The 22,427-nt window shown below is 40.5% G+C and overlaps 1 protein-coding gene across 1 annotated transcript; it reads right to left on the bottom strand.

The window, feature by feature from the left end:
- Nucleotides 1–1,708: 1,708 nt before the first annotated feature.
- On the bottom strand, nucleotides 1,709–5,819 carry LOC147898133 (uncharacterized). Its single transcript, XM_087379253.1, has 2 exons — nucleotides 3,014–5,819; nucleotides 1,709–2,115 (listed from the first exon to the last, which is right to left on the bottom strand). Exons 1-2 carry the CDS (start codon nucleotides 5,802–5,804, stop codon nucleotides 1,709–1,711), a joined length of 3,198 nt encoding a protein of 1,065 aa, XP_087235379.1. The 5' UTR covers nucleotides 5,805–5,819.
- Nucleotides 5,820–22,427: the final 16,608 nt, after the last annotated feature.

The following is a 22,427-nucleotide window of genomic DNA, read 5'->3' on the forward strand; positions in this document are numbered from 1 at the left end:
CCAATCCATAGTGGAAGATGTAATGATACAATATGATATGCAAATTGCTAGAACAAAGAGTGGCAATATATCGGGGATGAGAACCATTGGAAGCATATGGATTCCATAGTATGGGACTTGAGTACAATAGAAGTTCCAACTTCCAAATAAAAGAAGTAAGGTCAGAATGCCACAGAATGCAATCTTAAAAACACAAGAGAATATTCAAATGGTCGAGAACAATGTAGGAAGGATGGTTTGGATATTGATGATTTCTTGGATGAATAGGAAAAGATAAAGTCCATTTGCACAAAGGCCAAGGCATGCAAAGACAATTTGTACTGATTGGAGGATCTCTTCCTTTTACATTTTCCAATGGAAGTACCTATCACATACATGTTGAGTATAGAGTACATCATAAACAAGGAAAATAACCACAAAAGGACTCACAATAATGAGTAGCATCTAAACCAAATCAGCCTTAGCTCATTGAAATGCACACAAATGCCTTCAACCCAATTCAATTGTAAACATTCCACAAATCATGAGAAATATGCAAAAATCCAATAACAAAAAAGAGACATAAGTTAAAAATTTCAAGCAATCTCCATTGAACAAAATAAAATATAAAAGTTCACATTCTCTTGCTTCTTAACGGATTTGGAGAGTCCAATTTAAGGGATTTCCCCACTTTTCCTAATATGGTATTTGAAGACTAATACTATCCAAAGGCTAGTCACTTATTACTACATCAACAGCAACCACATGGCCCTACTACCAGTTAATTATCGGGCCTCTATTACCACCTCAGTTCACATCAACATATGTATGGCATTCTACCATGTCATCAACTACTTGCTACCATAATAAATCAACACCTCATAATCCTTTAATTTTTCTTTTCTAACAAGTGCTACAATGCTTTGCTTTTGATATGTGAGGGGGGCTTTTTGTGTTTCTGATGAGTATATCACATAATGCTCCATCTAAAAGCCCACCTAGCCTCAGGGGGGGGGGTTACTTCATCATATGTAACTATAGAAAATGAGTTCAACTTAAGGGGTTTATTTATAGAAACATTTCTTTTTTAAATCAAAAATATATACTTACTGAATGGGATTTTGATAAAAATCATAGGTTCATATTAAAAAAGGGGTCATTTTAACGCCTTATGATTTGCAAATAAGGGATCTTAACAATACCCCTTGAATGCAAGTGATGCATAGGGTTTTCAAGTAGCAACCCTCGCGAGAACCTAGCTAACTTACAAATGTCTACTTTAATCCTAGGGAGTGCCCTTCTAGAAACACTTGCATAGGGTGTGCACTCAAAGGGTGATTTCTAAAGCCCTACCTATATATGAGTCCTACATTAATTTCCTTTTAAGAAAACTTTACTTTTTAGAATTGATAAATTCAAAACCCCCTTTTGCATATGTAAGCATTTTTTTATTTATTAGATAAAATTCCCTTTATGTTGAACCCATGTCTTATGGTTACATATTTTTAGCTACATCCCCTGAGACCTAGATATTCTTGTATATTTTAAGGGTTACATTGTTCAATTTTGGCTTTAGACCAAAAACATAGAAAAAAAGTAATATGTAGTCTTTTGGCATATTCTCAAGAACACATGGTTACTTGCTCTTTATTAATCTATTGTAAATATGTAAAACTGGAAAGAATCAAGTGGTGCATTCCTAAAATGAATCGATTTCGGAGGAGAGAATTTACAATTGAATAGATATATTGGAGATACCTGCCTCTTCTATTGATAATGTGTGCAATGTATCTTCTATCCTTTGCCTCACCTCAACATCTTTCCTAGCTCCAGTAAGCATGCAAACCACCTCACGCATGGATGGCCTTTCAACGGGTAAGATGTTGGTGCATAAGAGAGATATCTTCAATACCATCACCATTTCTGCTAGAATAGAATTATTACTCAAATCTAACCTTGCGTCTAGAATTTGATATAGCTCCTTTTTGAAATCTATAGAGCTTCGAACCCAAGTTACAAGATCTCCACCTTGATCAATGGATTGCACAGGTAACTGCCCAGTGATAAGCTCCAACAAGACTACTCCGAAACTATACACATCGCACTTGCTTGTAATTTTCATAGTGTACGCATACTCTGTAAAACATAGGAAACCAATAGTACATCAGTTTAATCGATTTGAAGCAAAACAACTGCTAAATGTAGTTTCCAAGATTCTCAACTCTGAAGGCACAGATATTGTTATCTTCACATGATATTTTTTAAGAGACTTTATTCCTTTGTCATGATCCTCCACTTAAGAGAGAACAAAAACAAGAGGAAAGGTGACAACAACAATAAAGAGAGTCTCAAGGATATCATATTGTTTCTTTGTCTAGGTTCTTCCAAAAGCGCTTGTGTTGAATGGTATCCTTTTCTAGCCATTTAATCCTAGAATGCTTGTGTTTTTTCCCATTAGATACTAGAAGGATGAAAGACAGATTAAACAAACTAAAGGTAAGCGTAAAAGCAAGAAAGCAATGAACATGTGTGTGTGTGAGACTCAAGGATATCATATTGTTTCTTTGTCTAGGTTCTTCCAAAAGGGCTTGTGTTGAATGGTATCCTTTTCTACCCATTTAATCCTAAAATGCTTGAGTTTTTTCCATTAGATGCTAGAAGGATGAAAGGTAGATTAAGCAAACTAAAGGTAAGCGTAAAAGCAAGGAAGTAATGAACATGTGTGTGTGTGTGTGTGTGTGAGAGGTGAGAGAATGGCCTGGGGAGAAGCTGGCTGCACCCGAGAGAGAGAGAGAGAGAGAGAGAGAGAGAGAACATAAGAGAAGGTACAAAGGGAGAGAGAGAGAGAGAGAGAGAGCAGATTTAGAGAGGAGCAACATATCCAAAACAACTCTTTTGTATGCGTGTGCGGGCGCGTGTGTGTGAAAGAGAAAGAGAGAGACCCCACGCCAGAACATACGAAAGAGACCTAGAGCAAGACCGAGAGACACCCACAGAGACAACATACGAAACAAGAGAGGTGGAGAGCACTCACCAGGAGCAATGTAGCCATGAGAACCAGCAATCACCGACATGGACATGGAGGCGGGCACGTCCATGAGCTTGGCCAACCCAAAATCGCCCACATGCGCCCTGAGCTTGTTGTCCAAGAGGATATTGTTGGACTTGATGTCCCTGTGAACTATCTGGGGCTTGCAATCGTGATGCAAATATGCCAGCCCCTCCGCAGCTCCCACAGCTATCTGAAACCTCGTCTCCCAATCTAGCACCTCGCCGGACCCTCTGTGTAGATGCTCTCCTAAGCTCCCTTCGGACATGTACTCATACAATAGCAGATTTGCATCTTGGTGATAGCAGAATCCAAGCAGCTTCACTATGTTGCCATGCCTTATCTTTCCTAGAGTTGAAATTTCTGCTTCGAAACTATTCTCCATCGGTGATCCTTCCCTCTGTGATGTTAGCTTCTTCACGGCAATCACCTTGCCCGATGGAAACTTCGCCTTGTACACCGTGCCGCATGCACCTCGGCCCAGCACACAGTTCGCAGAGAAGTGGCACGTCGCTTCCAATATGTCTTGGAAGTTGAATCCGGGCGATGGGGAGAAGTAAGCTTCTTCTACATGTCTTTCTTTCGCCAATTCCACAAACGCCTCTGATGATCTCCGGCATAGCCAGCACGCCCCGGTGATGAGAATTACGATAGCTGCACCAATCACGCCTACTGTAATCCATACAATGGCTTCCGCCGAAATCCTCGACTTCCCCTCAGGTACTTCAGTCGAAAGAGTTGTATGGTTGATGTCGCAGGAGAGCGGGAGGGAACCGCCGCACAGGCCACTGTTTCCAAGGAAGTTACTTAAAGCCATTCTCCTGAAAGACGGTGTATCTGGTATAGGCCCTCTCAAGTGATTATTAGAAACGTTGAAGACGATAAGACTCGCCGCATTCATAAACGACTGCGGTATCTCTCCGGATAGCTGGTTGTTATCCAGGTACAAAAAATTCAACAAGGGAAGCTGCCCAAGCTCTGCGGGAATCTCACCAGATAGATTGTTGCTTCTGAGACTAAGGGAAATCTCCAGGCTAGTAAGCTTGCCTAGCTCGGGTGGGATCGCACCATCCAAGGAGTTCCCTCCCATCTGCAGTTCCAGGAGTGCCGTCAAGTTGCCAAGCGCGCTGGGGATGGGGCCCGTCAACTTATTGTCAGAGAGTATAATGTGCTCCAACCGGTACAACTGGGAAAACTGCGGCAGAATCGAGCCAGCCAGCGAGTTATTGCTCAAATCAAGCACCTGAAGATTTGTACAGTTTGCAAGCTCCACCGGAATGCTTCCATTCAGAAGATTTGCCGATGCGTTGAACTCCCCGAGTGCCGTAAGCTTTCCAATTTCTCTGGGCAGCTCGCCAGATAGAAGATTCCCAGCAATTTTAAAACTCTGGAGGTTCGAGAGCGTACCCAACTCAGAAGGAATGCTGCCCATCAATTGATTTTGAGAGAGATCAAGGAAGCTGAGATTAGCCAACTTGCTCAGCTCCACAGGAATCGGGCCAGAAAGCACATTTTGATGGAGATCTATCCATGCAAGAGAAGTACAATTTCTGATTGCACCGAGTATCGTGCCAGTGAGTCCGTTAGATGCCATATTCAATCGCGCCAGCTGCCCCTTTGTGCAGAGAGTAGGGATGCTGCCTGTTAAGTTGTTGAAAGCAAGCAACAATTCAACGAGGTTCGGTAGGGACTGCAGTTGCGAAGGAATCATACCAGAGAGGTAGTTGATGGAGAGGTCGATTGTCTGAAGGGTGGCAACGCTGCCGAGCTGAGGAGGGATCGTACCTGTTAGATTGTTCTCAAACAAGTGCAGGAGAGTCATTGCTTGCAAATTGCCAAGTTCGCCTGGGACGTTCCCTGTGAGATGATTCATGGACAGATCCAGTTCTACAAGATCTGTGCAATTCCCAAGTTCCTGAGGAATGCTCCCATTCAAGCTGTTTCTGTACAAATAAAGATATTGTAGCTTCGTCAGCTTGCCTAGCTCCGGTGGGATTGGTCCCGTCAAGCCAGCATTGTACAGAGCCAATGTGCGTAGATTGCTCAGATTTCCGAGATGAGGAGGAATGCTACCCGAAAGCAAGTTCTTCCACAACGCCAGGCTGGTGAGGTTCTTCAAATCACCCAACTCTACAGGTATTTCTCCTTCAAGCTGGTTCTGTGTCAAGCCCAGCACTTGCAGACTTTCACATTGGCTTAGAGTCCGCGGAATTGTTCCTGTGAGCTTATTTGCTCCCATACGAAGCAGGCGAAGATTCTTCAAGCCACCCAGAGAAGGAGGGATTGGACCAGTCAAGTTATTGCTAAACATGGCGAGCTGCCGCAGAGAGCTAAGATTTCCGAGCTCTTTCGGAATGGTGCCATTCAAAAAATTGGCGACGAGGATTAGTGCCACAAGGTCTTTAAGGCTTCCGATCTCTGGTGGGATGTTCCCGGAAAGCTTGTTGTTACTCAGATCCAGAACCTCGAGTGCTGCAAGACTCCCTAAGATCTCTGGAATCGCCCCATGAAGACTGTTTGACGATAGATTGAGCGTCGTCAATTCTGTCAGCATAGCTATGCTATCTGAAAGTCTTCCGGTCAAGTTCATAGCTGGAAGTTGCAACTCGGAGACACGACCTGCAGCGGTACAAGATACACCCACCCAATTGCATGGCGAGCTGTCGAAGGAATTCCAACTTGTTAGAGATGAGTTGTTCTCTAGGTTGCCACTGAATCGCAGCAAGTATTTCCCGTCGTCGGAGAGACCAATGCAAAAGGGTGAAGACGCCACCATAAGAAATATCAGTAAAGACAAACCTGCAGCTCCGTTAGCCACGGCTGCCCACATCCTTACTTCTATGGCAGAATGCTCCGCTACTTACAATGCGCGGGCTCTGCATCCCATGCAAAGTAGAGCCACTCACACGGTCGAACTGCGGGATGGATATGCGCGATGCGAGTCACGATTTTAGAGGCAAGAGGAGGGTTGACGAAAAGCAGGAAGGATGCAGCAATCTTAGAAACGATTGTGGTAGAAAGGTAGACTGAATGAAGAGGAAAAGTCTAAAGAAGCTTGGGATGAACTTGAAAGAGGACACGTCCACAGACCTCTTTCTCTCTCTCTCTCACACACACAAATGCTTCACTGCCTTATCGAGTCTCTAGTCTCGACGGCCCTATCGTCTTTTGCTCTTGCCTTGGAGCAGGTGCACGTGCTCAGCTCGGTGATTAATGACCCCGCGTAGACTCTTCCAAGTTCAGTTCTGCAAAAATCGAGGCTTCTCTCTGCAATTAGTAGTAGGTCGTCGCCTCCTGCACCTACCCGCCTCCGCCCAAGCGCACTAGAGAGGCTAGATCGATGATAGAAGAAATCCACGATTTTGTGTGCGAGCACGAGTCGGCGGCAGCCGTGGGAGCCGGCCAGGATCGTGGGCGAATCCTGTGGGGGGGAGGGGAAAGTAGGGATCGAGCTCTCGCTATAGCTTGATCTCTCATTATTCACAAGCTCTCACGCTCTCGCTCGCTCGCGCTCTCTCTCTCTCTCTCGCTCTAAGGGCCATAGCGAGGGGCGGCTATGGCGGACGGCGATGCCAGGGAAGAGCTAAAGAGAGAGTGAACCGTAAGCAATCGTCGATGGAAATGCGTCCCAGGCTGGCGAAATGAGCAAACAGTTTTCTAGTGTAATAAAAGTGGAGACTGTAGAGTGCATGCACCACGTAAAATCTGCGCTAATCCCGCCGCGATATCCTCGTCCCTCACTTTGGAACTTTGCAGGCTTGACTTTGCCCACGCTTTGAGACATCCAAAACACTATTTTACAGCCTTGCTCCGCACCACACACACACATGCTTTTTCACCTTTGTCGAACTCACACACGCTTTTTCACTTTTGTTCCCCTGTTCCACGTGTGCTTTTTCACCTCTCCATCTCGAAAAGTAAGCTACACACGGTTTTGCATGAGAAATGCGTGACTTAGGTCACTCCCAATCAAGGGAGAGATACGGCAATCCTAATGGATTCATCACAACTTCTCATTGGGACAGATTGGCGTCCCTAACGTTTTGAGGCTTTGCAAAGGTAAGGGATTAGATCACAACTTCTCAACCTCTCTAAGGTTTTGCAAGGCTATGTTAATGCAACTCTCTCTCTCTCTCTCTCTCTCTCTCTCTTGCTTTCACATGTTTAAAAGTCACCCCTTCACTCAACATCTTCGATTCCTCACATTCATACTTTACAACTCATATTCATACTTTCCCCCTGCTCCTTAGATATCTACCTTCTAACCTTCTTCATCTTCACTTTTTCACACTTAGCATCCAAACCTTTCACACCATGGTTGCAACATCACCCACTAGGGGCCTTATCTTTTATATCGTTAGCCTCTCTACGTCTCCATGTGAGATGATAAAGGTTGATTGTTGCAAATGATAAAAACTCACAAAAAGGCATGTCAATTCTAGAGTATAGATCACATTTTGGCAAAAATAGATTCTCTTAGTAATAAGGGCGAATATAACTTTTACTTTATCTACACATTTTACATGAGGCCTCAATCAAAATAATTGCACGCAATTTCTTGACGTGTCTCATCTAAAGATAGATGACTTTGTGGATTGTCAAATCCTACCTAAGCTACACAATCTATGAAAATGTGCATAAGCAAGCAATTAAGGCATGCTCTACAAACGAGGATAGCAAGAATCTAATTCATTGAAACAATAATATGGTGCTTATTTAAGAGTGAGTTTTTAAGCTAGTGGGTTGATAAATTTTATGCAATACATAGAAGATGCATGCCACATTCATTTTTTAAATTTAGCATTTATTAAAGTTTCCAGTGGACCCAAACTACAATAGCTTTACACCCTTGCAATCCTTTGGTATGTATCTCAATATACAAATTTCAAAAACCTTAAATCTTAAAATATAGGTATGTAGTCGTTAGACATGCTCACGTCAATGCAAGTAATGGGCGTACGTTAGTAGCAATACTTATTGAAATAAATCAATGTCGTACTCTTTCTAAAAAGGCAAAACATCTATACTCTATTTGGACTATTGTTGGGAAAGATGATGCATCTAGTGGACTATATAGATTTCAGAACTTCCAGCCATATTGTGTAAAAATATGCTAGTGTCGAAATGCTCAAAAAATGTTCAAGATATACTTCTAAATAAATCTAGTAGTATCATTCTAGCTTAGTGATGTGAGCTTAGATGGGCATATAACCTCCACAAAATCAAACAAAAAGACCATTTCAAGATTTGCATAGGTAACTCTTAATATAATGAACGGGTCTTTGGAGACACGATGCTACCATGAATGAAAATATTGTTCCAATATTTTATTTTTACTTTTAAAATGTTGTTCCGATATTAGATCCACTAAAGTGAAGGTTGCGAATCAACAAAACACATATGTTATCCCTACCTAGCACTTTAAAGTCATCAATATAAAAAGCACATCTATTTAAACACAAAGGTGACAAGGGCTTGGTTTTGCTACACATACAAAAAGTATGTGCTGTGGAGTAACTATGGTACCTTGCGAATACATCATATGGATCACATTTGCTTTATGAAAAGAATCTATGTACAATCAGCTAGAAGACCAAACATCTTTCCAGATCTAATTTGGTTTATGAAAAGAATCTATGTACAATCACTTAGAAGAGCAAGCATCTTTCCGACATCACAACAACTAAAATTTTAAATGATATGATGTAAACAATCGGTTCAAAAAGATAAAGTCCTTGGGCTACAAAGTTTTTTATACTCTTACCACTAGAATGCTCTTGAATTTTTGAGATTATTTCAATTAGGAGCATGTCCCTTCGAGACAACAAAGGCATGCACTTTTTTTAATGTAATGGTTATAACTATACATTTCAAGCATCGTCCATTGGTATTTAAATTAAGGTGTCAATGAAAGTTGACTTTTCTTTTTGTCTTTAAAGAAAAGCCTTCTAAATTCTGATTTTGTTGCATGCTACAAAAATCAATCAAGCTTCTATTCTTTTAAAATCTAAATTGACATCGAGATATTTACAAGATATGCTTTTGATTAACACTTTTGATTTCGTTGAAAATAATTCCTTGATAGTACTTCTTATAATGCTTCTCTATCCTTATTACAAGGTTGTCTTGTTGTCGAGCTTCTCACTTGCGGATAGGCTCATGCACGGTTGACTAAGATACTCCACATGATAGAATAAAAAGGGAAATCCATAACAAATTATCAGAATGAGAATCCTTGTAGCCACAAGTTATATATTATTGATTATAGGGTAAATGTGATCGGTTCTACCCTCTTTATATGTCAAATTCTTTCATGATATGATATACATTGAAATTTATTTTTTATGTTGCAATGAAATCTAGATCAAAAAGCTCTATTTGAATTTGTAGATGAGCACATGTTTGTATTACCACTTCCTTAATGATCAAAATCTTGATACCTTCTTTCCTAAATTTTTACAATCTCTTACACATCAATATGCATTAGGTAAGGTTCCTTTTCTAGATATTAGGATTTAGAGCTACTTGGGCTTTCAATTGGTGTTTGCCTTTAGACTCCTATCAAATAATGATGGTCCAATTACCCCATTAAATAAGACAATGTTTGGAATTTTGATACAATTGCAAATGTCACTTCTTTTTCTTGCTCATTAATTTTTTGTTTGTCATTTTGCACTTGAGATCATCACATCCATTTATTGAATTATTAGGGGACTTCTAGATAGCTTATTTTCTTCTTTGGAAGTTTATTTGCAGTGGCAATTTAATTTAATTGTATGTTCTCAATTCCTTTGTGTAGTATATAGGCATTTCATTAACATTTTTACATTTATGTTCATATGTCATTCACAAACATCATATTTAATCCAATACCATATGACAATAACATCATCACATTAGTAACCAATAGAAAACAACTTGTAAAGTGGGCTAATATCACCACTAGTAGTGGATCTATTACTAACAGTAATCAACTTAATAACGGTTGGTCAAATGCCTTTTATTGATGGTAACAAGCCTACTACCACTAGTAATATGGCCACTATTCGACAATAATATTTTGAGTTTCCCAGTTTTTCTTTACATTTAGAATGCTTGTGAGAGACACAAGTCTTTTCCATTCAATAATGAGCTCTCAACAAGATTGTGGTCCATAGCTCTTGCTTAGCTCTTGCATGTAGCATGGTGGCAGAAGGTGTACCATAGCTGTATCGCAAGAATCTAAAAGATGGAGAGAGCGAGTGTCCATTATTCTTTTGGTTTCTTTTGGCAAGATTGTAGTCCATAGCTCCTGTACCTAGTGTGGTGGGGTAATGTGGACCACAATTGAGTCACAAGAATCTCCTCATTGTTCTTTTGGTTTCTTTTGGCAAGATTGTAGTCCATAGCTCTCGTACTTAGTGTGGTGGGATAAGGTGGATCACAATTGAGACACAAGAATCCAAGAGATGGAGAGAGTGAGAGAGCTTGTGAACATGGAGAGGGTTCAATTGAATATGGTTAAAGAGCTTGCCCCAACCATATTTCCTTGATAGAATACCCTTGGACAACTTGCATAGAAGGATTCATAACTTTTGCACCTTAGCTCGAATTGAGGAGCTGTAAAAAGGAATGTTGCTCAAAAAGTACCAACGATAGTATGGTGACTACCAATAGTATTTGGCCTACTACTAGTGGTAGTAAGCCTTTTACCGATGGAAGTCAAATGTTTTATTGGTGGTAATTGGCCTATTATCAATGGAAATGCACAACTTAAAAAAGTTCATAAGGCCATTAGTCTACTAGTTCCAATAGTTGTTAATCAAAAAATTTTTGTCATGATTGGATGCATCATTCGAGAATGAAAAAGGCATTCACATATGTAGATCATGCAAAAAGACATGTGGCTACGTGAATATGTAATCCTTGGTATAGAACAATAAATTTTGTTGCAATTTAGTTTTAATTTCATTGTGTGCTTGTACATTTCCCCTTTTGAGTTTCCTACTGGTGCTAAGTTTAGTTGGTCCTTCTACATAGGTTTCTGTATGCTCATAAGACAACAACAACTATGCATAATTGCCTCATTAATCATAGAAACATCAATCGTATTAGAAATAATAGACATAAACTACAAATACATTGCATCCATCACTTGTTTCTAGAAATCATAACGCATGAAGATCTCATCTCATGCACTATGTAGTCTCCACTGGTGACTCATGTGTCATGGGGATCTTGAAGGGATGCCAAGGGAACCTCTCCTCCTACTATGCCTTGTGGGAGTAATGCAAGCACATGTAGTCCAAGAGTGTCATGCCAATGGCTTTAGAAGTTGTAGCAATGTGAATCCTCAAGAGAAGAAGGAGAGAGGGAAGAGGGAGTGGGAGAGAAGAGGGATAGAGAAGGGGAAGCATGAAGCAAGAAGGGGGAAAGGGGGTGAGAGGCATCCACAAAGGCAAGAGCAAGAGAAACATAAACTACACCCTTTTGAAAAAGGGAGAGAGCTTCTATTCCTCAATCTTGCAAGTTTACAACCAAAGCCTAAATTCAAACTTTCAACCTTTTATACATAGCGCCTTTTGAAGGGAGGGCCAACCCTATTCCTTCTTACCACTGTCCCTCTTTCTCATTTTACAAGCACTTGGGCCATCTGCCAAGGAAAAATTCTATTGTCTTCCTCTCATCATCCTTTCCTTCTTCTCCACTCTATCTTGCAAAATACCCTAGGAACCAGCTCCACTATCCCATGGAGTTATTAACATGCCCCCTTCCTGTGGTGGTTGATCCACCCGTGGATCAAGGGGTTTGAGCAAGCTAGTTGTTTGCATTGTTTGGACTAGGGAGTGTTGATCAAAAAGCTACTACAAGATCTGACAAAATGGGAAGTGAGGCTGCCAAAAATGTGTGTCATGCATGTTCTCGAATGTGCAGATATGATGGGCATGGAGATTGCGAACATGAAGGTACATGTGGATAATGTACTTGTAGAAAGGACCCTTATCCAAGTTAAAAATTAGCTCATGGCAAATGTTAGCTCTTCTAGTGTCGACATTGTTCAAGAATATCCCTTAGCAAAATGAATAAGATTCAAGAAAAAAGGATGGAGGCCATGACTATTAGATCAGGAACTTCAGCATATGTACATAATCAATAAACTCCTGCATCTGGAGAGTGAGGCTATATGCCATGGCGACTAGTGGAAAATTGATGCGGGGAAAATTGTGTATTATATTTGGATCACTTTCCTATATTTTTCGAAAGAGACTCCATTTCCATCTATGACGTAAGGGCCTGTAGGTTGGATGGATCCAATTGGAGCAGCATGCAATATAGTAAATGCTCCAGTAATCAAGATTTTTCAAAAATGGTATCCACCAAGTAGGTTGTAGACCAGTGTGTGCATTGGTGAGGGGCACAGCTTGGGGATCCAAATCCATGTATCCTCCATGGGCCTCTAGTATCTTGGTTGCCTTCCACTTCTAAAATGTTCTTTCAATGAACATGGTCAAGTCACAGACCTCCATGATGTAGACTGCCTTGAGGGCAAAACTCTACAATTTTCCCTTCCATAGGCGTAAGTTTGTGCGGTCCTCAAATGGCCTCTCGGGGGTTCACCTCCCAAAATTTTATTGTACCACGTGCATTCAAAAGGAGGGGTATTTTAATTCCACTTTTGAAAAAATTTTAACACGTTTACAATAACAGGAGGGGGTTTTTAATTCAACTTTAAAGAAAAATCCGTTAGTTTATAAGTGAAGAGGGGTGGTTTTATTGGAAAACAAATTTTAGTTGAGGGGTTTTTTTCATACCCTTGAATGCACATGATACCTAGGATTTCTTAGTGGGGCACCCCTTGAGAATAGCCTACATTTGTGTAACACACAGTACCACTTAGGATCATTGTTAGGAAAATTTTCTTTGACTTGGTCATCTCCTTCAGTGGGGAAGTAGTCTGCCTTTATGGAAGGCTAGTCCTATGGAAGGTTTTCCATAGGCATGAAGGCTGGCCGCAAGATGGTCTACACTTGCTCTAGAGTGAACTCATTTGGTAGGTCTTGAGCTAGTCCTAAAGGTGTCTCCGCTAGCCCAATGTGTTTGGTCACAGATGGCTATGAAGTGGATGGTTATGTAGAGGGGGAGGAGGTGCTTGGATTATGAAAATTCACATAAGTATTGAGAGGAGAAGTGATCGAGCAGTTAATATTAGTGGATATGGGGTAGTTGAGATATGTTAGGATAGGCCATACAATTAAAAATGGCAATGGTCGTAGGGTAAGTGATATGCTCAATTTTAAAGTAGTTGAAGCCGCGAGCATGCATTGTATAGATTCTAAAATTTTATTCTACAAGAGGAGAATGCTAACCGAGTGGTATTGGGTAACCCAATGGCCAAAAGATAATTATAGGTCCTATGGGCTTCCTCCCTACTACCTTCTCATAACCACTCAAGGCATTCGGCTATAGAATGTGGAGTGCAAGTGCACATTAGGAGGTCACTAGGCTTAGAGAGTTCCAAAATTTTGGCATCCATGGAAAAAGTGAGGATTCCATAATGCACCTACACACATTTAGGATAATAGGATGAAGGGGTAGGTGCTGGATATCCTAGTCCTCAACAAATTTAAGGTCACCAATAAAGAAATCCATAGCCAAAATTGGGTGTGTGTGAAGGGGATGGCAGCGTATTACATAAAAAATATAGGTTGGAGAAAGGGGATTAGTGATGTGAAGATGATACTAAATGGCCGTTGTTCTAAGGATATTGAAGTGAAGGTGGAAGGTGTCTCCCACTTTATAGGGATGTAGGTCAGGGCTCTAGGTCAAGGGAGGCCTCCAAGACTTGCTTACACTCGACTTCCTTGTAGGTTTTAAGTTTGATTTCTTCATACTACTGCATGCGGACCACTTCAAGCTAGTGATATAGTTGGTTGTACTTCTCTAGCTATTCATGGATGATTCTATGGAGGGACTCAATCTACTTGTGCATGGCCACCTAGGTCTTTTAAGAATCTATCTTGTACTGCTCCAGGGCCTAGTCAACTTCAGCACTTTGGATAAAAAGAGCATCTGCCCCTGCCATTCCCATTGATAGCGCCGTTTTTATATCCTCATTCCACTCTTGTAGTGATGTGGCTAGTGCCCAATCACTCATGGTGGCCTCGTCTGAGGGTTTTCCCAATGCTTGGAGACTTAATACGTGGCCCCTCTCTAGATCAAGCTCATATGTGAGCTGTTGGATTCTTTGTTGGTCCTATGCATAGGCTACGGCTTCTTCCATGAGAGTCTTTTGATGCCTTTTTAAAATATTATGGGCGATGTGAGTGTCCTGAATGAGAAAATCCATGAGCTGTTCCTCCATTAATGTAGCTTGCATGGGTGCCTACTCCTATAGTGGCTTGTATTCTATGGGCAAGCCATAGGTAGGGTTGGCACAATGCCCCATGTCTTCTTGAAATTCAATCTAGTTGAGGAGGGTGCTACCGATTCTATCACTAGAGCCTTGCCTTTGAAAGAGGACAACAGTATGAGGATAGTTGCTTTGAAAGGTCTGGAAACTGCAGTTGTTGCTAGATCCTAGGGCCAACATGGTTGTCGAAGTTTATAAATATGTCGTTGTATAGCTGGCCTTCAAACAACTCAAACTTCCTTGGCTTGTGATGTTGATGTTGTTGCTTCTCCTAGGTCTTCTCCAGTTGCTTCACTAGTACTTGAGTGGTCATAAGAGAGGGGGTGACCACTTGTGTCATAGTGAGCAACACTGTTCAACATAATTTCTTTCAATGAAATGAATAGAAAATCTTTCACCGAAACTAGACTCTCATGGAGAACACTCAAGAGAACTCACAATATCTCAACCTCTCATGCTAGGATCTTGATACCTCAGCAACAACAGGTAATGGAGCTCTTATACCATGAACAAATATATGGAGGGGAGAGGAGAAGAGTGGATATGAGTAGAGAGGGCATAGATAGAGAGCACACCACAAAATGACTAACTGTACACTAGATTTAGATAAAACAATGAATATATACAAACCCCTTTAGGGTTAGGGTTAGGATTTCCAACCCTTGTGCCTTTTAGCACTCTATATGTTAGTGCTATGCACATATGATAACGCGTGATGTTGAGATGAATCCTCAACATTGCAAACAAACGGGTTTACAAAGTAAAGTACAATCATATGGAAGCATTGAAAGATACAAATCTAGATTAGTTGCAAAAGGTTTTGGACATCAATATGGTTAGGATTATGATGAGATTTATACTCCAGTAGAAAACATGAACTAGCATAAGATTTTTGATATCACTAGTCACACTGAGTAGATGGAATGTGTACTAGCTAGATGTCAAAAATGATTTTCTTAATGGTTACCTAGACGAGGAAGCCTGCATCTGTAGCAACTAGCAGGGTATGTTGAACTAGGAAAAGAGAATCAAGTTTTCCATCTCAAGAAAAGTCTCTATGGCTTAAAGCAAGTACCCAAAAGTTGATATGGCAAAATCAACAAGTATTTTTCTAATCTAGGATACATCAAGTCCAATGCATATCATACTCTCTAATACAAAGTTCAAGGGGAAGACATCACTATTGCACTTTTATATGTAGATAATCTGATTGTGATAGGAAGTAATAAGAGCTTTATCAACAAGCTAAAATAAGACTTATTTTCATGGTTTGACATAAAATATCTTGGACTAATGCACTATTGTCTTGGTATTGAGTTCTAGAGTGACTTAGACATCACCTTCATGAGCATGCAGAAATATGTGGATAATCTCCTAAAGAAGTTTTATATGGCAGATTAGATTGCAAGATTGCATCCACTCCCATGGAGTAGAATTTGAACTTGTCAAAGATCCATAAAATCCTACATTCAACCACAAGTACAACCAGCAAGCTCATCAGTTCTCTTATATATCTGACTATCACAAGGCCACATATTTGTTATGTAGTTAGCTCACTTGCACAGTTTATGGCAAATCCAAAATATTGTCACTAGAATTTAGCCAAGAGAGTCTTGAGATACTCAAAGGTACAAGACAATTTGCAATAAAATACAAAGGAAGTCATCCAAGGTTGCATGGATACTGTGATAGTGAGTATGTAGGAGATCCAAAATAGTCTCATTGGAATGCAACCCATAGAGTCGTGAGATGCCTCAAAGTTACAAGATAGTTTGGAATAGAATGTAGAGGAAGTCATACAAGATTTCATGGATACTATAATAGTGACTATGAAGGAGATCATGATGTTAGGAGATCCACGCAAGAATATGCTTTTTTCCTTTGGTAAAGGTGCTATATCACAGTTGTCAAACAAGTAGCCAACTGTATCTTTTCTTTCAACTAAAGAATAATATATGGCACTCACAACAAGTGCATGTGAGGCTATATGGCTTAGGAGGCTATTGTTAAAAACAGATTGCTTTGATGAGTCAAAGCTAGCAACAATATATTGTCATTAGCCAAGAATCCAATATATCATGCCAAGACAAAGCACATTGATGTCATAGAGCACTTCATCAAAGAAAGAGTATTAATTGGTGACATCACATTGCAACATTGTAATAGCAAAGAGAATGTTGCAGATATCTTTACCAAACCACTCGATAAAGAGCTTTTTGAGAAACATTAACAAGATCTTGGTTTGACTCAAAGGAAGGATATTCCCATTAAAGGGGTGTAATGGAATGTAATGCTCAGTCCTTCTTCCATTCCGCATAATCATCATCTTGAGGGAAGGCCTACTTCATAATGTTGATCTTGATGGAAGGCGTTGAGGATTCATCTCAATATCAAAGAGTGATAAAAGGCACAAGGTTTTAAAACCCTAACCCTAATCCTAACCCTAGAGGGGTTAGGGTGTTGAGCTCCTTTAATTGATCAAGTAGCTCCTTACAAGACAATAACCATCATTGAAGTCACTACAATGTGGCATAGCCTTTTATAAGTGTTCCCAAATCAAATCAAAAAGTGGACTAAACCTAGCATAAGGGGTACAAGTATAAGTTTGTGCACTTGGGGATTACATATCTAGTGGTGCAAGTAATTGAACAACGGAATGAAGATGGCATTTGCCACATACGAGGTCCTTGTAGGCATAAATGCTCTTTATCTTTGGCCATTGGCATCAACACAAGGCAGTGAGGATCCAATTGGACCCCAAGTATTACTACATACATGTCAAGTTCCTAAAACCTCTGTAGGTACTTTGACTTATATGCTATCCATCTCCCTCCAATGCCAATGGCCAGCTCCTAAGCACCTCATGGTTTCAAAGGCAATCCAAGAAAGTTGGCCTCCTAGTTTTGGATCCATGCCAGTGACTTTATTACACATCTGCATGGACATAGAGGAAGCTGACTTGAGGCAAAATGTTGACCCTGGGTCAACCTACATTCAAAATGTTGACCTTGCAACAACCTGAACTCAACCCATGCTCTAAGTGACTAGGCACCCTAGTCATGCCCTCCAGGTATCCAAGCAACAAGTACTCGAGAAGATTCTAAGTAGAATTTAGCTGAGTTAATTCATAGAATCAGGTGGTCCTATCACTACCAACGGTTCGCATGAGATTTTGAGTAGAATTTAGGAAGCTGGTTCATCAAATTTCCTGATCAAGAGAGAGTCTTAGAACTATTTAAGTTTGGAGTTCGAGCTAGAATGGAGTCACTCTTTTGCTCTAGCTTATACTTTTGTATGTCAAATTGTTGGAGTGAGAAAAAGTATTTTTGCTCTCTGGGAGTCTTTTTCCCTGAGCCAAGGCAAGAAATTTCAAGTCGTATGGATATTGGTGGTTGCACGAGCACTATTGTAGCTATGGTATTTGTTACAAGTTGAGGCTTTCTTCTTAATATGAGAAATAATTATGACTTGGTGTGTAACTTGGTTTCATTGCAATTCCTGCACGTATTTGCTCTTGCTCTTCCACTCATCTTCATATGGTTTTTCTCATGCCACATTGCCCTCGTGATAGAATTCTTGCCATTGAACCTCTGCTTTGTGCACTAAGCAACCACCACAAGAGTGTAAGAGAGGTCATCTTCCATCTAGGCAATAGCACTACTAGCATTCAAGCACAGGGATCCTTGGTCATTTGAGAGGTGAGGGGAAAAAATAGTCAACAACTAAATCAAATCAAAGTTGCTACCCTCAACAATGCATAAACAAAATGTTGTTTCAAAAAATGCATGAGTATGCAAGAAATGTGCAAAGTCCTTAAACCTTAGCAGAATGCCAAAGCTTTTTGCAAATTGAATATTTCAAATGAATAAAGGTACTACGTGCTCAAAATCTTAATCCAATTGAGGCACTTTTGGTGTCCATAATAATCTCATTTGCACAAATTTGGGAACTAATCTACGAAGAGCAATATGTACTATCTGGACGTGATAAATGTCACGAAAAGTGTAGAATAAGCACAAGTGCTACTATGACACAGAATTTGGAGGCTTAATTCTAGTCGCTTCTTAGAGTCAAAAGAATAAGAGGGAAAGGAAAATAGACGAATTAAAGCAAGATAAAGATATAAACATCAAAGGTGAGATCATAGTTCAACATGGGAAAGAGGAAAGGTTGAGGGGAAGCATTGATTTCTGCCAAGCATTTGGTGCCAAATGTAAGAGCAAGCCTCTGTTGGAAGAAAATTTTCATACTAAGAACTACATGGATGAAAGTGAAGGGGCTGAATTGGTAGGGCTCATTCTGACGTATGGGGTTGTTGGGTCGCATCATTTTGATAAAGCTCAACACAAGAGAACCCACAATTATTGGCAATAAAAATACAGCTATGATAGCATGGGAATAGCTCTTCCTTTAACCCTCAAAACCCAAATCAAAGAACACAAAATAGATCCCAAAACAAGCCATACATGAGCACCAATGGAGCTCCCGAGCGAAGAGGGAAAAAAATATGAGAAAATGGGAAAAGAAGGGAAGATCTTGGTTCTGGAAGCCAGGAAAGCTTCCCAATGGGAGAGAACTACAAAGAAGAGAGGGGATAAGGCTCAAGGGGAAGGAGAGGCATAGAAGGAGCTAGATACAAGGCAACGGCAAGGCTACAAGGAGAAAATGAGATGCTTGAGAGAGAGGGTAGGGGCTTCTTTTATAGTGCGATTCTCACCTTCCTTCACCTTGTTACATTTGTTGGTAGTAGATTCTTTCACATCTTCATGACATAAGGGCATGGGTCACCATCAATTGTCCTATTAGAAGTATTTTGACAAGTGTCCCATCACAAGATGCTTCTTTATCCTTTTGAGTAGAAAAATCAATAGTCCTCCCACATGGAGCCCAAGAGGACCCTCCTCTTTTCCCCATGTCAACGTCCTCCACATTCCACATAAGAATTCTAAAAGGATTCCTTTTGACTCCACACTCCTCCACACTTTTCCACATGCCCTCCACATGCTCTCCATGTGCACTCCCTATTATTTTAGTACATTATTGAGTCCGTGTAGGCTTTTGGCCCACTCTAAATATATGACTCATTTCTATTTCCCAATGACAAAGCAAATAATATATCTCCCACCATTCTATCCCTATACCAAGGTATTTATAATTCATACCCGTGGTAATTACAATGATGCACTCCACTCATAATCACATTTGCAATCATTTTCACTAATTATTCTAACTAGTGTCAAACCCACGTTAATGATTACATGAAATAAAGTAGTCGACATCAAACGATTGTCAAGCCGTAATGAGAGTAGCCACAAAGAGCCATCTCTCACCACCAACTTCTCCATCACGCTTCTTGGTCCTTTGTTTCCGTGGCTAGCTTTTCTCACCTTGCGGGCCCCACAAATCCTCCTACAGGTTCTAAAACAAAATATCATTTTTTGTTGTCACATCTTTCCCCCCCTAGTAGATCCCCATGCTTGGCATGGGGGTCTGCTAGCCATGGCACAGATAAAACACTTTTAACTGGTACTCATTGGCCTGGCTGTTCAAGGACCTCTTGACCATTTGCATCTTCCAAAAGATAAGTGTTATTTTTGAACTTTTTTTTCACCTTGAAGGAACCTTCCCAGCGTCAAAGGGGTTTCTTGTCTAGCCGCTTCTCCACACGACCATTAAACTTCATGACCAAGCTTCTTTCTTTAAGTTCTGGCTTCTTCTTCTTCTTGGTAAGAGCATCATACCTTGCTTTGCAATGTTGTTGTGCTGCCTCCAAATGTTGAAGTGCTTGAAGCCGCTTCTCATCCAAGGTCTCTAGCTGTACTAGAGGTTGGGCATGTGTTTCTTCTTCGTTGCACAATCGAGAAAAAGTTGTGCAAAGGCTTGAGATTTCCAATTCTATTGGCAAGATGGCCTCCAATCCATAAACTAGCTGAAATGGTGTGAAATCAAGGGAGAGCTTATGAGTGGTTCTATAAGCCCACAAAACCTCTGGTATATGTACATCCCACTTCCTTTTCATGGTGTCTATTAGCTTAGACAAGGACCAACAAAGCAAACCATTAGTTTTTTCCTTAAGACCATTGCATTGGGGATAATATGGAGTTGATATGACATGATTTATTTTCAATTTGTGCACCAAAGATTCAATCAAGTCATTCCTAAAAGACCTCCCTCCATCTATAAGAATTTCCAAAGGGCAACCAAAATGGGCACATATAAACTCCTTGAGAAATGATGCCACCGTTGTTGCTTTATTGTTGACAGTAGCTTTTGCTTCTCCCCATCTAGTTGCATAATCAATTGCAATTAATATATAATACTTCCCTTGTGAAGAACGAGGAAGGGAGCCAAAATCCAAACCCCACTCTCAAATGGACCATATGCTGGAATGGGATTCAAGGGCCTGGGAACCAATTGCTTGCGTCCATATGCTTGGCATACCTCACAACTTCGGCACCACCACTCATGGACATCTTTGTTGAGTTAGGGCCAATAATACCCTATGTTAAGGATCTTTCGAGTAGTACTAGCTAAAGCAAAGTGACCTGAACATTCATGACATAGCTCCATAATCCTTTTAGATTCTTCCAAGCTCACTACCCTCCTAAGAACCTTATCTTTACCTTGCTTGTATAGAACATCCCCAAGGATTGTATAAGGACGAGCCTTCCTTGTGAGCCTCTGCTTTTGTTGAGGGGTCAATCCATGAGGAAAATGTCCTTCATCTAAGTAATATTGAACATCTTGGAGCTCTGGCAAACCTGTATCTATCAATGCAAGAGTAGCTTCAATGAAAGAAGCCATAGCTTTAGTAGCCATCTCATCAGCTTGATGATTATCTTTTCTTTGAATATGCACAAAGTTGCAAAACTCAAAAGCTTCCTTTAACCCCATCAATCTTTTATAAAGATATTGTAGATTAGGACTCCGTGCCTTATAAACACCTTTCATTTGCCTAATGACCAGTTGAGAGTCCCCTTTAACCTCTATCTCTTTCACTCCTTCCTTTATGCAATCTTCTAATCCACAGATCAATACATTGTACTCCGCCACATTATTTGATATTGCTTAGTGAAATTGCCTACCCTTGGCCCATACCTCTTTTCCTTTTGGATCAAATAGAATTATCCCCCCAGCCCCACATTTCCTAGAAGGGCTACAGGCCCCATCAAAATGTAGCTTGAAAGCTATTGGCGGGGTCTCCAACTCTTCATCTGAGTCTTCCTTTTCCTTTGTTACTTCTTCTTCCTTCTTACCTGTAAGCAAATCTACAAGAGAAGCTCTAGTGGTGCTTTCTATATTGAAGCTCACAAATCCATTTAGCAAACTTTCCAGCAGGATTGGGTTTGCGAACCAAAAATTGTAAAGCAGGTTGAGATGTAAGGAAGAAAAAAGGGCGAGGCAGCAAGTATAACCTAAACTTCTTCACTGCAAAGACCAAGATAAACCTTCTCTCTCCATTTCATTGTACCTCTCCTCAGCCTCTGTGAGTTGCCGACTTGCATAATACACTGGTTGCATGCATCCTTGCTCACCCTTCTGAAGTGGTATAGCTCCCACTGAATGAGTTGACACCTTGGATTCACATAGAAATCATCCTCCCACCTAGGAGGCTGCATAATTGGCCTTTGGCTCATGCATTCCTTAAGCAAACAAAATGTCTTATCTTGCTCTAGTCCCCATTGGAAAGATACATTTTTCTTTGTCAAATAAATTTATAGGATACATCTTTTCAGAAAACATATCAACAAAGCACTGGTAATACTTTGTTTTATGCAAAATGCCCCTCGCCTCTCTGACATTACTAGGTGGTGGAAGGGCCATGATTACTTGTACCTTCTTAGGATCCATCTCTATACCTTCCTCCGAAATAAAATGTCCTAACAAAGCCACCTTCTTCCTGGCCAAATGGCATTTTATAGGATTAAGGCAACCTTTTGCATCATCAATACTTTTCAATGCAATCCTCAACTTTTCCAAGTGATCCACATGGCTTGAATAAATGCCAAA

The sequence above is a fragment of the Dipteris shenzhenensis genome, chromosome 9 (assembly GCF_047967505.1).
Source record: "Dipteris shenzhenensis isolate YYH24624 ecotype China chromosome 9, Dip_SZ_1.0, whole genome shotgun sequence".
In the NCBI taxonomy this organism is placed as follows: domain Eukaryota; kingdom Viridiplantae; phylum Streptophyta; class Polypodiopsida; order Gleicheniales; family Dipteridaceae; genus Dipteris; species Dipteris shenzhenensis.